The 20111-nt window shown below is 50.9% G+C and overlaps 1 protein-coding gene across 5 annotated transcripts in view; it reads left to right on the top strand.

The window, feature by feature from the left end:
- LOC137424518 (erythropoietin) overlaps positions 1-20111 on the top strand; it is a 107760-nt gene that overhangs the window by 50903 nt on the left and 36746 nt on the right. The window contains exon 4 of one of the 5 annotated variants that reach the window (XM_078775535.1): positions 18514-18607. The exons of the other annotated variants lie outside the window; for them this stretch is intronic. Within the exon in view, the coding sequence (XP_078631661.1) occupies positions 18514-18607 (94 nt within the window). The remainder of the gene's footprint in view (positions 1-18513; positions 18608-20111) is intronic. 5 annotated transcript variants of the gene reach the window in all.

Here is a 20111-nt window from a genome sequence, read left to right as displayed (position 1 = left end):
CCAGCAATATACCTGGCAAGTTTCAAGTATATCGGACCTGTGGTTGTCGAGAAACAGCGGTCACAGACAAACAAACACACAGACACACAGAGATTACTGGAATTATAGATAGATGGATTGTTCAGCTGAAAGATGTATTTATTTCCTGTCGACTGACACGTTAGTGAACTTGTGACCTTGTTTTTGTGGTGTCGCATGACAAACGAATGTCGCGGTTCTCGTAGTGTGAGTAAGTGCGGCAATACCATGGTTTATTTGAAGTTTTCGTTGGCATGCGGGTGTGGTCGGATCTTAAACGATCCTCTTTGTGACAATTAATCACTGTGGCTTTCCAAAAGAAACAACAATTATGTTTGAGGTTAAGATGTGCCAAGTTTATGAAACTTCCTGCTTGAATAATTTACCTGTCCTTTGGGCAGGTTTATTGAGGTTTCCACTTGTCCAACGGACAAAATTTCTGTCCGGACAGTACGTACGTGTGCGTGTCTGCATTTTCAAAATTCATCTTCTCGGCAACCATTGGTCTGATTGGCACGAAATTTACCATAGGAGCGCTTCCACCTGTAGATTTTTTTATTCATAATTATGACGTCATAGGTCACATGGTACGGGTTCCATCTTGGAAAAAAGTTACACCTCTATATCTCCAAAACTGCTCAAGAAAAAAATTGAAACAAGGCTCATTGTCAAGTACTTCCCATGGGGAATAAGATACATTAATGATGATGTCATCGTTGCCTTCAATATGACGTCATAATTTGACAAGTACAACGCTTGATCTGATGAGTATGAAATTTTCTTTTTCCTCTGCAACTGTTAGTCTGATGGACACAACATTTTGACCATAGGAGCACCTTCTCCTGAAGAAAATTTAAATGATAATTATGGACGTCATTGCTCACGTGATACAGGCGCCATCTTGGAAAAAATTTTGCACCTCTATATCTCTGAACCGCTCCATGGAAAAAATTGAAATAGGCTAATTGTCAAGTACTCCCTATGAGGAATAACATATCATAATAAGATGTCATCGGTGCCTTCATTATGACGTCATAATTCGACAGGGACAACGCTTAGTCTGATTAGTTTGCAATTTATTGAGCGTTAATCTACACGACAATTCTATTAGAGAATATATATTTATGATGTCATTGCTCACGTGGTCTGCAGCCATATTGGATCAAAGAAAAAAAACCCTTCAAAATCAGAAGAGTTGGCTCGCACCAAGTTGACTGCGCAGGGTAAGTATTCTATGAATACCATCTAGTCTTATTTTTCAAGTGGTCTTTAGTGACCGTTATTTTATACAATATTGATGCTGTGTATACTGGTCAAACATCTTCAGAGACCCCTCTGTTCCATAAATGGAAGTTGGCTGCTGATATTGGTTTCGTCACCAGCATGACATCTGTTGTATTGGTCATCATCATCATCACCAGCAGTTTCCATGCTTGCATGTGTAAGCCTTGATTCACCTAATGGCTGCTTCGCCACAAGGAATATTTGAGGCGTTATTTATTTATTTATTTTTAGCCTGTCCTCTGCACAGCAGGAGACAGAGTGTTGTAATCACTTCTGTGTGTCTGTGTGTGTGTGTGTGTCTATGTGTGTGTGTGTCTGTCTGGGCCGTAACTTTTTTTTACCATTTGAGTTTTTGTCATCAAATTTTCACCAAAGCTTTATTGTGATTACATGGAGAAGGCAAATTAAAAAGTTTGTTAAAAGGTCAAAGGTCAGCGTCACTAAAATCATCAGTTTTCATCCAATTGACCTGATATTTAAATTTATCATTTGAGTTTTGTCATCAAGTTTTCTACAAAGCTTTATTATGAGAATATGGAGAAGGCAAATAAATTTGGTCAAAAAGTCAAAGGTCAGCGTCACATAAAATCGTCAATTTTCATCAGATTGACCTGACATTTAAAGAATTTGCATATTGGGTCACTAACTTGGCTCACCAATCAAAAACTAGAAGACGATTGTTTGTTTTTTTTGATCAAAAGGTCAAAAGTCAAGTTTGCATAAAATCAAAAAATTTCCTCCAATTGACCTGATATTTTAAAAATTTGCAGGTCACAGAGTTGGTATACCAATCAAAAGCGAGAAGCTGATTATTTTTTATGCCTCCGTCGACGAAGTTGTCCGTCCGGCTGCACGTCCGTGATAGGTTTTCGTTACCACGATAACTTGAAAACGGCTGAAGGGATCTCAGTCAAAACTTGGTGCAAGTATGCATAATGAGGTAAAGATGAACTGATTATATTTTGGGGTCCCAAGGTCAAAGGCCAAAGGTCATGTCAGGTAAAAATGTGATAACTTGTGAACAGCTGAACAGATTTAAATTTAAACTTAGTACAGGTATGTATAATGATGTAAACATTAACTGATTAAATTTTGGGGCCAAGAGTTCAAAGGTCAGAGGTCATGTCAGGTAGAAATGTGATAACGTGAGAACAGCTGAATAGATTTAAATCAAACTTGGTACGAGTATTATAATGATGTAATAATGTGGGCGGAGGCACATCGGTCGACATCGTGACGTCAAAGAGTGTTGTTCTAGTTTTCCCCATCTATCTATCTATAATTCCAGTAATCTCTGTACGTCTGTACGTTTGTACGTCTGTACGTTTGTTTGTCTGTGACCGCTGTTTCTCGACAACCACGGGTCCGATATACTTTTAACTTGCCAGGTATATTGCTGGGGACCCGAGGATGTGCCTTTTCAAGGTTTCATATTAATCGGACAATTACTTACCGAGCTATGTCCAAAAAACGATTCAACCAATCAGAGAGCAGCGAACGATCGCGTGTGCCGAACGTGGAGGACACACTCTGCCTCGGATGGCACATTTGAGAGCGTATTCATTTATTTCACGTTTGCAAACTATGTTGGCGTTAAACTATGTTTTAAAACTAATAAAACCGAATTTGCGATTCATTCGCTTTCCTGCGCGTTTGTGCACGCGATGGCGATTTCTTTACCAAACTCCGGAAGCCGTTCGCTTTGGACCAAACCATTGCATGTAAATAGAGGGGGGGGATTGTCACCGTACTCGCAAGCCGTTCGCTTTGGACCAAACCATTTCATGTAAATAGAGGGGGGGGGGATATAATTTTAGATATAGATATAGTACGGGCAATGCCCTAGTATATATAAAACACAGTTGTGTGTGTGTGTGTGTGTGTGTGTGTAATGTTACCGATAGACTCCTAAATGGAGAGGCTCACGTGCTTGATATTTGGCATAGACATGGACATTGAGCCTGGGAAGAACATGGCCTACCTAAAAATATTTGACGAGATCAATATTTTTTATTCATATTTACCTCAGCGCATTTCAGCGAGGAACATGATACATGGAATCTCAGCATGTGCCAGAGCAGCTCGCTGATTCGCTCAGAGCGATCACGTGATGTTCCAACCTTGCCGCCATAATCTCACAGTTATGCGTTCGCACGTAATTCAGTTTTTTCACATTTCAGCAAGGAACATTGCCATTCACACCACATAGGTTTTTTTTTCTTTCATCTTTAGATCCATATTTTTAGCCATAATGTAGCGAACGTAGCGTAGCTAACGTAGCTTTAGCATAATGTAGCGTAGCGTAGCGATCCTCGCTCAGGATCTTCGTCAGGTTCGTGAGCGAGTTAGCCAAAACGTAAAAGTGAAAATATATCGAATGACCATTGCCATTCACACCACATAGGTTTTTTTCCTTTCATCTTTATAACTCACAGAAAACGTTGAAGCAACCGCGTAATATTGCGGTTGTGGTGCTGTGCACACACGACTCGATTGCCAGAAAGGTAGGCCACAACGCGTGGATACAAACGAAAGCACTTTAATACAAGCTCGCACATCAGCACTGGGCGGGCTCGACCTTAGAGCCCGCATATATGTCCCGAGGCCACGCCTTGCCCCCGGGCGTGGCCGAACGGCCGAAAGGCGGGGCATGTATTTCAGTTCCATGCCCGGACGCTCGCGCAACCCACTGGTGCGTGGAATTATTGACCGTTGTGCCCGCCACACGCGCCCCCCCAGAATTCCCGCGCACCTGAAGGGTGAGCTTGTGGGGAAGCCAGATGACCTGGCCGAAACACCCCCTGGCGATGCGTGCAGGGCTGGGGGGTAGCGGGACGGCGGGGCTGGGGGGTGCCAGGGGCCTGACCACCGGGGGGCGGCCTCGACGCGGAGGCAGAGCTGCTTGCGGGGGGTGGTCCAGATCGAGGTGGGCCGGCTTGAGGCGGTCCACGGAGATACGATCCGGGGCACCGCCGATGTCCACCATGAAATGTTTGTCCCCGGTCTCCAGCACACGGAAGGGCCCGTCATACAGGGGCCGCAGCGGTGCCCGGTGGGCATCGTGCCGGACGAAAACGTACTCCGCCGTGCGAAGCTCCGGGGCGACATGGAAGGACGAGCAACCGTGGTGTGCCGTCGGCACCGGGGCGAACCTCCTGGCGGTCTCCTGCAGGGTGGAGCGCTGCTGCGCCGCGGACCAAGGAACCGTGGAGTCGGGGATAAATTCGCCCGGCACCCGCAGCGGTTGTCCGAAGACCAGCTCCACCGAGGACGCACGCAGGTCATCCTTGGGCGCCGTCCTGAGGCCCAGCAGGACCCAGGGGAGCCTGTCGGCCCAGCTGCCATCGCAGAGGCTGGCCCGGAGCGCGGCCTTCATCGAACGATGAAAGCGCTCGCACAGGCCGTTGGCCTGGGGGTGGTAGGCCGTGGTGCGGTGCAGTTTGATGCCGAGCTCTTACGCCACTGCTCCCCAGAGTTCCGAGGTGAACTGGGGGCCGCGGTCGGACGAGATGTCCGAGGGGGCACCGAACCGGGCAACCCACGTGGCGATGAAGGCTTGCGCGACGTCAGCCACAGTCGTCGCCGCCAATGGCATGGCCTCCGGCCACCGGGTGGTGCGGTCCACCATGGTGAGGAGGTGGGTGAACCCCCGCGAGGGGGGCAGAGGTCCCACCAAGTCGACATGGACATGGTCGAACCGACGCTCGGGCACCGTAAACGGGGCCAATGGGGCCTGGGTGTGGCGGTGGACCTTTGCACGCTGGCACGCGAGGCACGTCCTGGCCCAGTCGCGGACGTTCTTCCTAAGGCCATGCCAGATGAACTTCGCCGCGACGAGTTTCTGGGAGGCCTTCGTGCCTGGATGGGACAGGCCGTGGATGGCGTCGAAAACCGGGCGCTGCCAGCCAGCGGGCACGATGGGGCGAGGCCGGCCGAGGGAGACGTCGCACAAGAGGGCCGTGCCCGCGACGTCGAACGGCACCTCGGTGATGCGGAGGCCCGTGACGGCGGTCCGCAAGGCCTGGACGTCGGGGTCGGCGGTCTGGTCCTCCGCCATCCGGGCATAGTCGATCCAGAGGTGGACCGCGTGTGCGACGGACCGGGAAAGGAAATCCGCCACCGGGTTGTCTTTACCCGCGACGTGACGGATGTCCGTCGTGTACTCGGACACGGCAGAGAGGTGACGCTGCTGCCGGGCCGACCATGGCTCGGCGACCTTGGCCATTGCGAACACAATGGGCTTGTGGTCGACGAAAGCCATGAACGGGCGGCCCTCGAGCAGATGGCGGAAGTGTCGGACCGCCAGGTGGAGCCCGAGCAGCTCACGGTCGAAGGTGCTGTAGCGGCGTTTGTGCGGGCGAAGCTGCCGGCTAAAAAACGCCAGCGGCTGCCAAGCACCACGCACCCACTGCTCGTGCACCACGCCCACCGCGTAGTCCGACGCATCGGTGGTGAGGGCGATTGGTGCATCGGGCGCCGGGTGCGCCAGCATGGTGGCGTTGGCCAAGGCCAGCTTCGTGCCCGCAAACGCCACGGCCTTCGGCTCCGACCAGGCAATGTCACCTTTGCCCAGCTTTCCCCGGAGAGCCTCGTGCAGGGGGCGCAGGAGCTGGGCGACGCGGGGCACAAAGGGTTGGTAAAAATTGACCATGCCCAGGAATTCCTGGAGCTCCTTGATTGTGCGGCGGCGCGGGAAACTCCTGACGGCCTCCACCTTGGCCGGTAAAGGGATGGCCCCGTGCCTGGTGATGCGGTGCCCCAAGAAGTCGATGGCGGTGACGCCGAAACGGCACTTCGTGGGGTTGATGATCAGGCCATGCTGGCCGAGGCGTTCGAAGAGCGTGCGGAGGTGGAGCAGGTGCTCCTCCCGGGACGCGCTCGCGACTAGGATGTCGTCCAGGTAGACGTAGATGAAAGGTAAGTCGCGCAAGACGCTGTCCATGAGCCGCTGGAAGGCCTGGGCCGCATTCTTCAACCCAAAAGGCATCCGCAGGAACTCAAAGAGGCCGAAAGGGGTGATGACGGCCGTCTTTGGGACATCGTCCGGTTTTACGGGGACCTGGTGGTAGCCCCGGATGAGGTCCACCTTGGAGAACATGGTCGTGTTTGCCAACCAGGCGGAAAAGTCTTGGATATGCGGGACCGGGGAGCGGTCGGGGGTGGTGGCATCGTTGAGCCGGCGGTAGTCACCGCACGGCCGCCATCCGCCACCGGGCTTTTTTTTTTTTTTTTTTTTTTTGTATACAAGATCGAGGCTCGTGAAAGAGCGAACATTAATCACACAGAAAGACAAACCGACACATAAAACATATAACATAGGGAGCGGTAGACAAGATGGGGAGAGAGGGGGAAGGACACAAACACAACATTTGAGAGCAGGGACCGAGAGACATGGAGACATCGAGAGATCTGAGAGAGGGCGAGGGCTTTGGGGGGGGGGGGGGGCGTGGGAAGGGGGTGGTGGGAGAGGTATAAAACATATGGACACTGCCAGGACTTCCAGGAAAGAAGTTGGAATTTCAAACAAGGTGGATCTGGGGTGAATTAGCGGGGGTAGAAAAGATCAAGGTTTTGGATGGGGGAAGATAAGAGACGGTGGTGAACAGCTGTTTTAAAGACCTGGAGGGAGGAGTGGGATTGAAGGGAGTGAGGGAGTTTGTTCCAGAGGCGGGAGAAAAGAGGAATGAAAGAGTGAAGGTGAGCAGAGAGCCGAGATTTCGGCAGTTTAACCATCAGAGGGTTGCTGGCAGATCTTGTGCGACCTGTAGGAATATTTGGGGGACAGAGCACAGAGAGAGCTGGGGGTGCAAGGCCGGAGAGGAGTCGGTAGAAGACAGAAAGACCACCTACCTGCCTGCGGTGAGTGAGTGAAAGGCCCTCAGAGATAGCTTCATTGCAGGAGATTCCAATAATTCTGAAAGCTTTGGTTTCAACAGCGTGAAGCCGAGCTAGGTGTGAGGCAGGAGCACCGGCCCATAGGGGAGAACAGTATTCCATTGAGCTGCGGATGAAAGCCTTGTATGTGGTGAGGAGCTCAGGTGTGCCGAGGAAGGACTTCGCACGACGGAGGATGCCCAGTCGGCGACTGGCTTTGGAGGCCAGCTTGGAAATGTGGTTTTCCCAAGAAAGATCATGGCAGATAGTGAGACCCAAAATCTTGAGCGACAGAACTTCTTGGAGAGGATTGTTGAGAAAGTAGATGGGAGGGTTGTCCAATCGATCTTTTCGGAGAGACATAGTAAGAGTGTGAGATTTGTCAGGATTGAAAGACATGTTCCACTTGTTTGACCAGTCTGTGATTTTGTCCAGGTCTTCAGAGAGTGAGGAGGCAGCAGACTGCCGATCTGAGGGAAGAGGAATGGAGCGGCAGAGAGTGGAGTCATCAGCAAAGAGATAGAGAGGATTTTCGAGAGAGTCAGAGAGATCATTGATGAAGACCAGAAAAAGCACGGGGCCCAGAACACTGCCTTGGGGAACTCCAGCCTGAACAGGAAGAGGAGATGAGAGAAACCCATTCAGGGCCACACGTTGACGACGACTAGAGAGGAAGTCCGCCAGCCATGCGTGGAGATTTCCATGGATACCAAAGGAGGAGAGTTTGGTGAGCAGAGCGGGGTGCCAGACCGTGTCGAAGGCACGTGATATGTCGAGGGAGACAGCTCTAATTTCCTGTTTGGCATTGAGGACCTCCATCCATTGTTGAGACAGCAGAAGCAGCATGTCCAGAGTAGAGTGACCTGGTCTGAAACCAAATTGATGATCAGAGATCAAGCCATTGGAGGCTTTGTCACAATGTGCAGTGGAGAGGCCCATGCGCTGTTGGAGCATCGTACGATGCCCAGCCGCTCCAGCGTGGCGAACACCGCTTTCGCCACGGCGAACTTTGTGGGGTCAAGGTGGCGCGCCCGGGCATAGACCGGTGGGCCGACGGTGGGGATGTGGTGCCCCACCTCGTGTTTGACGGCCACCGCTGAAAAGGTGGGCCGCGTGAGTGCCGGGAAACTGGCGAGGAGGCGGGTAAACTCGTCCGCTGCCGGAAGCGTACAGACTAACCTCGCTGGGATGGAACCCTTCAGCAAGCCGCTTGGCAAGCCGCTCGGTGAGCCGCTCAGCGAGCTGCTCAACGAGCCGCTCAGCGAACAAGCGAGCGAGCTGAAGGTTTCGGCCTGGACGAGACGTCGACGCTTAACGTCCACCAACAGCCCATGTGCACAAAGGAAGTCCGCACCGAGCAGGGCCATTGGCACGCTGACGTTGACGAACGACCATTTGAAGCGCTGCCCTCCGAACCACAGTGAGAGGCAATGCTTCCCGGATGTGTGGATGGGTGTTCCGTTGGCGGCAAGCAAAGCGGGGCCCCGGCCCGCGGCTTGCTTGTCGGACGCGGAGGCAGGGAGGACGCTTACCTGCGCTCCCGTGTCGCATAGAAAACGACGACCAGACGAGGTGTCCGTGATGAACAGGAGGCTGCCGGAATGGCCGACGCTCATGGCCGCAAGTGAGCGCCGGCCCGGTCGTTTCCCGACACGTCAAAAGAACACGGCGGGCGGCACGTTCTAGCCCTGCGGCCGAACCTGGCGTGATAGTGGCACCAGGTTTGCGGCGGTGGCGGCCGCGTCGGCCATGCCGGTGGCGGTGGTGGTGGCGGCAGCGGTAGTGGGCGGGGAGTAGCAGCGGCCACGAGGGAAGCCGGGGGCGCTGTAGCCTCCGCACCGGGATCCACTACGGCAGCACCATAAACCGACCGCGTGTCGCAGGCCGCGAAAAATTTGTCGGCCCCTCCGGCCAGGGCGCGGGGTTCCGTGATTTTGCAATCGGCCAGCGCGAGGCGCACCTGTACAGGTAGCTGGCGGAGGAAAAGTGCTCAGAAGAAGAAATCCGGGCGCTGGTCTCCAAGCAGGGACAGCATGAAATCCATCCGAATGGATGGTCGTGTGTCGCCGAGGGCGGGAAGGTCCAGGAGGCGGTCGGCGCGTTCGACCTCCGTGAGCCCGAACGTGGCGAGGAGGAGACGTTTGAGCGCCTCGTACTTGTGGTCGCCCGGCGGGCGCCGAAGGATGGACACGACGTGGGCGGCAGTGCCGGGCCCGAGGGCGGCGACCACGTGGTAGTACCGGGTCTCGTCCGCCGTGATTCCCCAGAGTTGGAATTGAGCTTCGGCTTGCACAAACCAAACGTCGGCTTGCGCTTCCCAGAGCTCCGGGAGTTTGATGGCGACGGCGTTGATAGCCATGGTGCGTTCGGGGGTCAGCAACGGCTGAACCAGTCGGGGTCACCAGTGTGGTGCTGTGCACACACGACTCGATTGCCAGAAAGGTAGGCCACAACGCGTGGATACAAACGAAAGCACTTTAATACAAGCTCGCACATCAGCACTGGGCGGGCTCGACCTTAGAGCCCGCATATATGTCCTGAGGCCACGCCTTGCCCCCGGGCATGGCCGAACGGCCGAAAGGCGGGGCATGTATTTCAGTTCCACGCCCGGACGCTCGCGCCACCCACTGGTGCGTGGAATTATTGACCATTGTGCCCGCCACACGGTGATGTTTAACTCTGAGTGAGAATAGTTCTAAATTTTAAAAACTTTCATCTGATATTTGTGATTTATTTCAAACAAACTGTATTTCCCATCTACACGGCCATGTATTCCTATTAATGTTATGTAAAGTACATAAATTGTGTGGATTACATCATTTGTGGATGTGATCAATATTGCCAGGAACCATCTATATCCCTCCCCTCCCCCTTCCCCTCCCCCTCCCCCTACCCTTCCCCCCTCCCCTTCCCCTCCCTTCCCCCTCCCCTTCCCCCTCCCTTCCCCCTCCCTTCCCCCTCCACCCTACCCTCTCCCCTTCCCCCCTCCCCCTCCCCTTTCCCCTCCCCTCCCCTCCACCTCCCTTTCCCCCATACCCCTCCCTTTCCCCCCTAACCCTTCCTTTCCCCCCTACCCCTTCCCCTTCCCAATCCCCCTCCCCCTCCCCCTCCCCCCTCCCCTCCCCTCCCCCTCCCCCCTCCCCTCCCCTCCCCCTCCCCCTCCCCCATCCCCCTTCCCCTATCCTCCCCCCTCCCCCTACAAAACCCCTCCCCCCTCCCCCTCCCTTCCCCTCTCCCCCTTCCCATTCCCCCTCCCTCTCCCCCTGCCCCCTCTCCTCCCCCCCTCTCCTCCCCTCCCCCTCTCCTCCGCTCTCCTCCCCCTCCCCTCCCCCCTCTTCTCCCCTTCCCCCCCTCTCCTCCCCTCCCCCCCGTTCCCCTCCCCTCCCCTTCCCCCTCCCCCTCCCCTCCCCCGCCCGGCAATGCCGGGTACTTCTGCTAGTCATTTCATAATGTTCTTGTAATTGCAAAGGAGTCTATTTAATGTGGTCCGAAAGAATGAGTGTTCGTTTTGGCAGTCTAAACATTAACGGTGATGTTAGTTTAGAACGCAAAGTTCAGGTAAAAGATCTGACCCGGCGTTTGCACCTGGATGTCTTGTTACTGCAAGAAACGCATGGAGATCTGAACGCCCAAGACCAGTGGAGAAGGCTAATGAAGGGCCAGTGGTTCATTAGGCCCCTGTCACACATAGACGGATATTTTGGCGACTACTGGCGACTGCCGGCGATCAAGATTTTTCGACGACTACTGGCGATTTTGGGCGGTCAAATATGGTCAGGCGGCAGTATGGCGACTGCAGGTGGCCACATTGCGACTGCATTGCGACGAAGCACTGACCTCGCCCCGAGTGGGATGGCGACTGTTGAAGATCGACGACGACTGCATTGCGGATGCACGGCGGCAGCGTGGCGACAGTCTGGCGGCTAGATTACGACCGATGGCGGATCGCGGCGACTGCATTGGGGCCGGGTGGCGGTTTACTCCGACGTCCGCAAGACTGCAATAAGACCGCCGGCGATTGGAGACGATTCACACATGATGATTGTGTGATCACACACAATCATTCACACATGATTCACACATCAAGAGACGATGTCTACACCGAACCTGCCACCAGCTGACGATGACGATGACTCTGGCAGTCAGGATTATTGACACATTAGTGATTACTTGTGGATATTTGTGCTATTGGATACTTGTGCTATGAACATTGTGATTCATTATTGGATACTTGTGCTATGAACAAATTTGTATTTAATATGAACAAATAAATTTGTTTGTATTAAATATAAATTTCAAAAATCACTGTTTCGTCCTCGCTACAGGCACTCATCAGACGGCTAAAGCTACCGTTGCAGTGTTTCTATTTTGCATTTAAAAAAAAAAATCTTTACTTCTCTATTTTACATTTCACTTTATTCATTTCAATGATGTATGACATGAAGCATAAAGATGTTTGATGTACAATAAGAAAGTTAATAAAGATGTATCATTGTAATGTAATAATCAAACTTTTCTGCAGGGAGAGAGAATGGAAATAAAGTCCAACAAATTATTTCCACTGGTCCCAAGTCCCATAAATAAAGTTTCCAAAGGGCCAAAGTCCCAAAAATAAAGTTCCCAAAAGTCCCAAGTCCAAACAATAAAGCCATATCCTTGTCGGCACCACAGGACCTCACTCCACGGAGACCCTCACACCATCCTGTCTTGCCATGGAATGGAGCCGGCAGGGGAGTTGTAGTAGGTCTTGAGGTAGTTCCTCCAGTCCTTGGCTACACGGGTGTGCACGTTCCCTCTAACCCCCCGTTCTTCCATGTCGGCCAGCTGCGTACCTTCCCTCCAGGAGCCTGGGATGACGTTGTGGTCATTGTCTTCATGGTCCATCACCTCGTTCTGCTGAGCTGGATAATGCAGACGCATAAGTTTGTGGAGACAAACGGTGGCCAGGATGATACTATCGATTGTCGCGCTCAGTCGTCCTCAAAAAAAATCCGCCATGCTGTCGTGATGGAACCGCCATGCTGTCGTCGGTATCCGCAATAAGACCGTAAAGCAGCCGCAACCCAGTCGCTCATAGTCTTCCGCAATCGCCCCAGCATCGCCCCCCCAGCTAGCACGGCAGAGATGCGAATGCCATACGGCCTTCCTGCGGCATCTTCCCGACTACAGGCCGACACTGTTGCGGCTGCATATCGACTACAGAAGAACTGTCATGTCTCCCCCTGCGGCTATGGGAGACTGACGACGACAGCAGTAGGACAAGTGGCGGCCGAGTTATGGCCATTGGCGACAGAGATACGACTGCCTGGTGACTGCATTACGACATACCACGATTTTCTGGCCAGGTATAAATAGGGGTGGACATTTCAGCTCACTGCAGTATGTTCTATGGTCAAGGTCTACCAAGGATCTCTCTACCAACATCTATCATGGATGATGAACATAGGATGAAGCTGGTCCTTCTGAATGACTTGGCAGCACTGGACCAAGATATTGCTGCGAATGACCTGCTGGCTCACGCTGAGGAGCAGCATCAAGAAAGAGGACAACGGAGGGAGAGAAGACATTGGGTGAGGCCGTGGCTCCTGCGACGACCAGCTCTAGGGCAGTATGAGCAGCTCATGGTAGAGCTCAGGGGCGAAGACGTGCAGGGCTACAAGAACTTCACCAGGATGGAGCCAGCCCTGTTTGACGAGCTGCTAGAGCATCTCGGTCCTCGAATCGCCAAGCAGCTCACATTTTGGCATGAACCAATAGAACCAGGGCTGAGACTGGCAATCACCCTGAGGTACCTTGCATCAGGGGATAGCTACATGTCCTTGCAGTACAACTTCCGAGTGGCCCACAACACCATCGCCCTCATTGTACGGGATGTCTGCCAGGCCATTGTCGATGAATACCTGGAGGAGGTCGTTAACACTCCCTCTACACCAGAAGCGTGGAAGACAGTAGCTGAGCAATTTGGACTGAGGTGGCAGATGCACCATGCCCTAGGAGCACTCGATGGCAAACACATCCGCATCAAAGCACCGAAGAAGTCTGGGTCCGTTTTTTTCAACTACAAGAAGTTCTACTCCATAATCCTGATGGGGCTGGTTGATGCCAACTACCAGTTCATCTGGGTGAACATGGGAGCGAACGGATCATCATCAGATGCCCAGATCTGGAATCAGTGCGATCTGAAGTTGGCTGTTGAAGATCACGCCATCGGCTTGCCAGAACCAGACCCTCTGCCTCATGATGCCCGAGACATGCCATACTTCATCATCGGCGATGAGGCCTTTGCGCTGAAGACCTGGATGATGAAGCCATATGGCAAGAGGAACTTTAGTTAGGGCATTTTATAAATTTTTTTTAAAATCTGTGAAAAAATTGCTTACCAATAGCTTTCTTCACCAATGTGTTCATGTAGGTGTCTACAAACACCTCTCAATTTATTCCTTCCCAAATCCTTGGGGAAAAGTCAAAATTCAAAATGGCGTCCAAAATGGAAAAATTGTGGATAAAGTCATAGTTTGGCCAGAAATTTAATACTTAATATGGGGAAGAAACCACAAAAATATTGTTCTAGGACAATTGTGAACTCTTGCTAAGCATATTTGTATTATTATCTTGCTTTATATCCAAGATGGTGGCCAAAATGATGTCCAAAATGGCCGCTAAAATGTGAAAATTGTAGATAAAGTCATAGCTTTATATAGAAATAGAAATGTATCTCAATTGAAACCTCGGTTAGTCAGTTCTCTAGTTCACCCTACTCATCCTAATCCCCAGCATATCCCACACTCCTCTCGTCATCTGGCTGGTTGATGTTCTGGCAAGAGTTACCATGACAGTTGCCGCAAGCAGAAATACACTTGACTCCTTGCTTTTTAGAGCAGCACCTGAGTGTGCTACATTCCCCCTCACAGTTGCAGCAGACAAACTTCAGAAGATAGTCCGGTGCGATAGGGTCTGTTGTAGGGACCGGCGCATAACCTTGGTCACCGAGTTTCCATCCGTAGTCCAGTACATCCAATGATGGAGTTTGCAGCAGCAGCCAATCTCTAGTCTGGAGATAAGCCCGGAGAGAGTGCTGTGCTGCAGCTTCTGTTGTCGGGGGCAGTTTCTCAGGTTTGATGCTCCCAGCAGCGGCCCGCTTGCTGAAGATGTCAAATCTCAAGTCCCCCAAGTCTTTGGATGGGTTCCCGCGGAACATGAGCTTGAATAGTTCACAGCCGGCTTTGATGATGTCATCTTTCTTGGCTCGGATGTCCAGAAACACGTCCATGGCCCTCTCTGCTTTGTCAGTCTTGCAGAGCTTGGTTAGCAAAGTTGATTTGCTAAACCCAGAAATCGCGGACACTGTATCGCAGCCGGAGAAGCTGTGCAAGAAGATCAGATACTTCTGGTATCTCTCTGGGAGGGCCTCCCGGATCTTTCCGACATCGTAAGATGTGTCTTTGGCTGTTGTGAGGAAGATCGGGTGGTCTGCAGCATAATCAATCAGCAAAACCATGATGTCGGTGTCCTCAGCCCTCACCTCAACAGGGGACTCTCTTGCCTCATCTAGAGCTGCCCGGACGATAGAGGTGTCTGCATCATCGGGGAATTCCTGTACACTGATTCCATTTCTACCGAATGTCTCAGCAAGTAGCCGAATGAGCTGGGTCTTGTTGCTCTTGTTGTCGAGGAACCTTTCTCTTGGAACGAGGCTTTTGATGTCTGGGCGAATCAGAATGTCGCAGCATGCGTTCTTTGTTCGTCTCAGGTGATCATGGTCCTTGGTGGAGCTGCCGTATCTGTCAAAGACCACAGTGATCCTGAGGCAATGGCTCCCCATGGACTTCACAAACTGGAGGTAGCTCTCAGCGATGTCCTTCCAGGTGAGCTTAGCCTCCCATCTGACGTTGTGCAGGAGCCACCCACCATCAATCACCAGGCTCGTGCAGGGGTGTTGTTCAACGGGTTCCACAAATGCTTTCAGGGCCCTTGCTCGGGCAGCCTTGTCTGGCTTTCGCAACTTCTGGTCTTTATCAAATAGGGACATCGGTGTTGGCGTCAACTCAAATCGCAGGGCTTGTTTGGTCTTGACTTCACGCTCACTGATGATGATGAGGCGGTTGAAGAGCTTGAGTGAGTCAATAACCAGCTTCTTCCCATTGACTTTGGGTCCACTTCTGAAGCTCTCTAATGATTTGACCTTGTGCTTAGTTTCCATTGTATCCAAAAAAGTTTTTCCATCCATCTTGGCCTGCATGGCTCTGCCAACCTCCTCTGCCTGATCAGCATTGACTGGGTCCTCGGGAGTGCTACTGAACCCCGTGGAGAAGGATACCAGTGAACCCAGAGAATACCCATCGTCTTTTCATCCTGCCTGACCTTCGGTCCTCCTCGTCTTGTCCTAGGGAATGGATTGTGTAGAAAGGTAGTTTTGGTTAGTTTTTCTTCATTTGCAACATCACAACTTATAACAGATTGGGATCGAAATCTCTGCAAGTGGCTACTTCTTCTGAATGATAATCTAAAAACTTACGATTAGCAGTTGCAGTTGCAGTGGATATACTTTTCACACGATTGTATAACTCGGTTCTGCAATCCAAATGATATCTCAACTTGGGGTCATCTCCGTTTTTCCAGTCCTCATTTAGTCTCCTGATCAGCGCCGCATCGTCCACGCACTCAGAATATGATAACATCTGTGAGTGGCCTTTTTGGGTGACTTTTGACAGCTTCTGCATCTCAGTCCCAGGATCATCATAGATGAAACACCTCAAGCCATGGCCGGGTGCAGCTATTACATCCCCTTCCATACTGAATCAATTGAGAGGTCTCAGTAGACACCTATTATTGAAGCAATATAATAATTATTACATTTCTGGCCAAGCTATGACTTTATCCACAATTTTCACATTTTAGCGGCCATTTTGGACATCATTTTGGCCACCATCTTGGATATAAAGCAAGATAATAATACAAATATACTTAGCAAGAGTTCATAATTGTCCTAGAACAATATTTTTGTGGTTTCTTCCCCATATTAAGTATTAAATTTCTGGCCAAACTATGACTTTATCCACAATTTTCCCATTTTGGACGCCTTTTGAATTTTGACTTTTCCCCAAGGATTTGGGAAGGAATAAATTGAGAGGTGTTTGTAGACACCGACATGAACACATTGGTGAAGAACGCTATTGGTAAGCAATTTTTTCACAGATTTTTCAAAAAAATTATAAAATGCCCTAACAACTTGGACCACCAGGAAAGGATCTTCAACTACCGCTTGTCTAGAGCAAGGTGCATCGTGGAAAACGCTTTTGGGATCCTATCCAACCGGTTCCGCTGTCTACTCACAACCATGGCCCAGACACCAGAGACAATCGATAGTATCATCCTGGCCACCGTTTGTCTCCACAACCTTATGCGTCTGCATTATCCAGCTCAGCAGAACGAGGTGATGGACCATGAAGACAATGACCACAACGTCATCCCAGGCTCCTGGAGGGAAGGTACGCAGCTGGCCGACATGGAAGAACGGGGGGTTAGAGGGAACGTGCACACCCGTGTAGCCAAGGACCAGAGGAACTACCTCAAGACCTACTACAACTCCCCTGCCGGCTCCATTCCATGGCAAGACAGGATGGTGTGAGGGTCTCCGTGGAGTGAGGTCCTGTGGTGCCGACAAGGATATGGCTTTATTGTTTGGACTTGGGACTTTTGGGAACTTTATTTTTGGGACTTTGGTCCTTTGGAAACTTTATTTATGGGACTTGGGACCAGTGGAAATAATTTGTTGGACTTTATTTCCATTCTCTCTCCCTGCAGAAAAGTTTGATTATTACATTACAATGATACATCTTTATTAACTTTCTTATTGTACATCAAACATCTTTATGCTTCATGTCACACATCATTGAAATGAATAAAGTGAAATGTAAAATAGAGAAATAAAGATAAATAAATAAAAATAAATAAAAAATAAATAGAAACACTGTAACGGTAGCTTTAGCCGTCTGATGAGTGCCTGTAGCGAGGACGAAACAGTGATTTTTGAAATTTATATTTAATACAAACAAATTTATTTGTTCATATTAAATACAAATTTGTTCATAGCACAAGTATCCAATAATGAATCACAATGTTCATAGCACAAGTATCCAATAGCACAGCACAAGTAGCCAATAGCACAAATATCCACAAGTAATCACTAATGTGTCAATAATCCTGACTGCCAGAGTCATCGTCATCGTCAGCTGGTGGCAGGTTCGGTGTAGACATCCCCACAGTGTCCGCGGCGAAACTCCCGAGGAGCCTTGACAAACCCGCGAATGCCGAGATGTTCGACAGTGGTGTAATGTTCTCTGCACCACCCGGAGACTGTGGCACTGTGGTGGCTACTGGAGCACCAAAGGTGGGAGTGGTGCTGTCCCAAACAAGCTGTGACGTCAAAGGTGTAGCAGGATAGATCGCGGTGATCGCTGGTGGGGGTAGAGGTGCCATCATGGTCTGCTGTGGTGGGACAACACTCATCTGTGGCATCTGCTGTGGTGTGACTGGCATCTGTGCTGGCATCTGCTGCTGCACCATCACCTGTGGCTGATGATGAAGGCGCTGCGAGGCATCACTGTACCTGATCATCAAGTTAATACTGTCCCTCATGAAGTCGCTCCAGATGCTCTCGTGGATCGATGGCAGCAGAGTAGTGATCCACCGACCCCAGGCAACACGTGGACATGTCGGGACGGCGGCCTCCCGCAGATGGGCCCGGATCTCCTGCTGCAACTCGGCTGATGTGCGAGCCCTCTCCTCCGGTCTAGTCACGGTGGAGGCATCACTGTGGCGCTTCCTCTTCTTGGTAGCAGGGGCCTGGGGGGTGGTCTGGGGCTGCGATGACGGGAGTGGAGTGCTAGCCCGAGACAAGGGATCCTCGACAATCGTCTCCAAGATGTCGTCGTCAGCAAGAGGAGCAAGAGGAGCAGACACCGGAGCAGCAGGCACAGGCACAGCATATGGGACCTCAGGTGGTGGGAGCTGCGATGCAGCAATCTTCCTCTTCAACTGCAATATAATGACGAAAAACATATTAATATAAAACATACGACACATATAAACATATAAATATTGTCATCCCTCTATTTCCATGAGACTTCCACATTGCTAAACGTTGTTGGCGATCATCAGTACTGTAGCTAGGCAAAAAAATGTACTGCACTGTACTGACAGTACACAGTGCTGTACTGTACTGTACTGAGAAACGTACTAACGCACTGTACTGTACAGAGAAGAGGAATAATTTTAAATAAAATTACCTACAGTAGCACCAGCCTTCTTACTTTGCCGCACCACATGCTTCCCCAGGAACGCAAACCTCTCCAGAGTCCACTTCTCGCGGTCGGTGTGGACCTTGGCACCGTCGCCGGACCTGCCCTGTGTCGACAGCTTACTAAACTTGGTACGCTGGGACTTGAGCGACTGTTTGAGATCATCCACTGAAAGAGAAGAAAACAAATTGCATCCTGTTAGTAAAGAATAAAAGTGTGTAATTGATGAAGAACAATGCACTGGACTGTACTGTTCAAAGACAAAATGTTGGCATTTACATAAGTATCTGTCGTCGTCTTCAATGTGAATGTAGTATTTCAAACAGAATGGAAGCAATGTTGAGTCATTGTTGAGAATTGATTAATGAATGGAAAATTAAATACTTACCAACATCTACTTACCCTGTATTGGAATAAATAAGCATAAAAATGGACTTACCACTTCTACCGATCTCGCTGGCCTTCGCCACCCACAAGGCCTGCTTCTTGGCCTTCTCCCTGAAGGGCGTCATCGACTTGTCATAGAACAAGGGGTTCTGTAACAACCACTCCACCATGTCATGCTCCTGTTCCTCTGTCAGGATGACAGTATCCTTGGCGGGCTTCTTCGCCACCTCGGTCACGGGGGCCACCTCTTCAACGTCCTGGATGTCTGCCGCCTTTGACCCAGAGGCCTCAGCAGCTATGGCCTCTGGGTCAAAGACGACCTCTTCTGGTGCTACAGCTGGCAGATCTGGTACGGTGTCCTCATCCCTCTGTGGAGCCTTGGCAGGCTTCCTCATCTTTCCACGTTTAGCAGGCATGATGACTACAGCTTCAAATACACAAAACTGTACCCTGTCTATGAGCAAAGAGCGTTGTGTGAATCGTCTCCAATCGCCGGCGGTCTTATTGCAGTCTTGCGGACGTCGGAGTAAACCGCCATCCGGGCCCAATGCAGTCGCCGCGATCCGCCATCAGTCGTAATCGAGCCGCCAGACTGTCGCCACGCTGCTGCCGTGCATCCGCAATGCAGTCGTCGTCGATCTTCAACAGTCGCCATCCTACTCGGGGCGAGGTCAGTGCTTCGTCGCAATGCAGTCGCAATGTGGCCGCCTGCAGTTGCCATACTGCCGCCTGACCATATTTGACCGCCCAAAATCGCCAGTAGTCGCCGATAAATCTTGATCGCCGGCAGTCGCCAGTTGTCGCCAAAATAGCCACCTATGTGTGACAGGGGCCTAAACATTAAAAAAAATATTTGGCCCCTTTGCGGCTCTTGCCGACTGCAGCAGACCTGGGGAGGATAACCACGACTACAGAAGACCGTCCATTACGGTTTCATTACGATTGTCGGCGGGTGGTGGCGATTTTTTCAGTCGCCAGTAGTCGCCGACAAATCCGCCTATGTGTGACAGGGGCTTTAGTGATATCAATTGTCTCACTGCTGGAATTGCTTTCTTTGTCTCTTCCTCATTAACACTCTCACAAGTTCAATATAATGAAATAATTCCCGGACATCTGGCTTGTCTTCAATTCACTGCCAATAATCAAATCTTTGTTTTTGTAAACATTTATGCTCCCAGTTAGAATGCTGAAAGGCACAACTTCTTTCTAAAACGGTGTCAACTCCTCTTTGAAAAACAAACTCTGCTT

Source organism: Myxine glutinosa, chromosome 4 (genome assembly GCF_964187855.1).
Source record: "Myxine glutinosa chromosome 4, kmMyxGlut1.1, whole genome shotgun sequence".
Lineage (NCBI taxonomy): Eukaryota > Metazoa > Chordata > Myxini > Myxiniformes > Myxinidae > Myxine > Myxine glutinosa.
Note: the sequence above shows the minus strand (reverse complement) of the source record. Positions and strands in the feature narration are given on the sequence as shown.